Source organism: Capsicum annuum, unplaced genomic scaffold (genome assembly GCF_002878395.1).
Source record: "Capsicum annuum cultivar UCD-10X-F1 unplaced genomic scaffold, UCD10Xv1.1 ctg74389, whole genome shotgun sequence".
Classification (NCBI taxonomy): Eukaryota; Viridiplantae; Streptophyta; class Magnoliopsida; order Solanales; family Solanaceae; genus Capsicum; species Capsicum annuum.
In genome coordinates, this window is record NW_025884494.1 from 1 (window position 1) to 627 (window position 627).

The 627-nt window shown below is 34.8% G+C and overlaps 1 protein-coding gene across 1 annotated transcript; it reads left to right on the forward strand.

Annotated features, from left to right (window-relative positions):
• Nucleotides 1-12: 12 nt before the first annotated feature.
• LOC124894467 lies at nt 13-414 on the forward strand. The gene has a single exon (XM_047405132.1). The coding sequence runs from the start codon at nt 13-15 to the stop codon at nt 412-414; it is 402 nt and encodes a 133-aa protein (XP_047261088.1).
• The last annotated feature ends 213 nt before the right edge of the window (nt 415-627 follow it).

Here is a 627-nt window from a genome sequence, read left to right on the forward strand (position 1 = left end):
AAGGAAAAAGAGATGAGTAGAAGGGTAAGTTTTAGTCCTGATCGCGTCCCTGAACAAAACAACATTCCCACAAATTTCTATTTTAAAAAGAAGCCATCATCGTTGTCATCTAATAATTGGAATTCTAGGCTTCAAAAGAGTCCTCCTTCTTCTTCATATGTGGCTAGTTTTCTAAAGAATATTGGAACAAAAGTGGCTAGTGCACTAAATTTCTTTTCAATTTCAAATAGAAAAAAGTCATCACGTAAAGTATCATCATCAACAACAGCAAGTTTAGCAAGGTCACGTTCTTATGCAGAAACATTAATTCATGACTCGCAAAGAGCTGAAGCTATTGAAGATTGTATTGAGTTCTTGAATTATTCTTCTTCTTGTTTGCATAGATCCAGTTCTGTTTCTAGCACTACTTGCTGAAAGAAAAAAAAAAAAAAAGGCAGTCCAGTCAGTCCGGAGAAGTATCAGATCACAAGAGTGTATTGTACACAATGTTATTTTATATTTCTGTAAGAGGTTATTTTCACGACTTAAATATGTGACCTCCCGATCACATAGCAGCATAACTTTACCGAAAGTTATTCGAAAGCCCCATCATGTGAATGTAATTATGTACCGTAGATGAATTGGATT

What these genes read in the sequence shown, in the direction of transcription:
- LOC124894467 (XM_047405132.1), top strand. Translation starts at nt 13, where the DNA reads ATGAGTAGAAGGGTAAGTTTTAGTCCTGATCGCGTCCCTGAACAAAAC.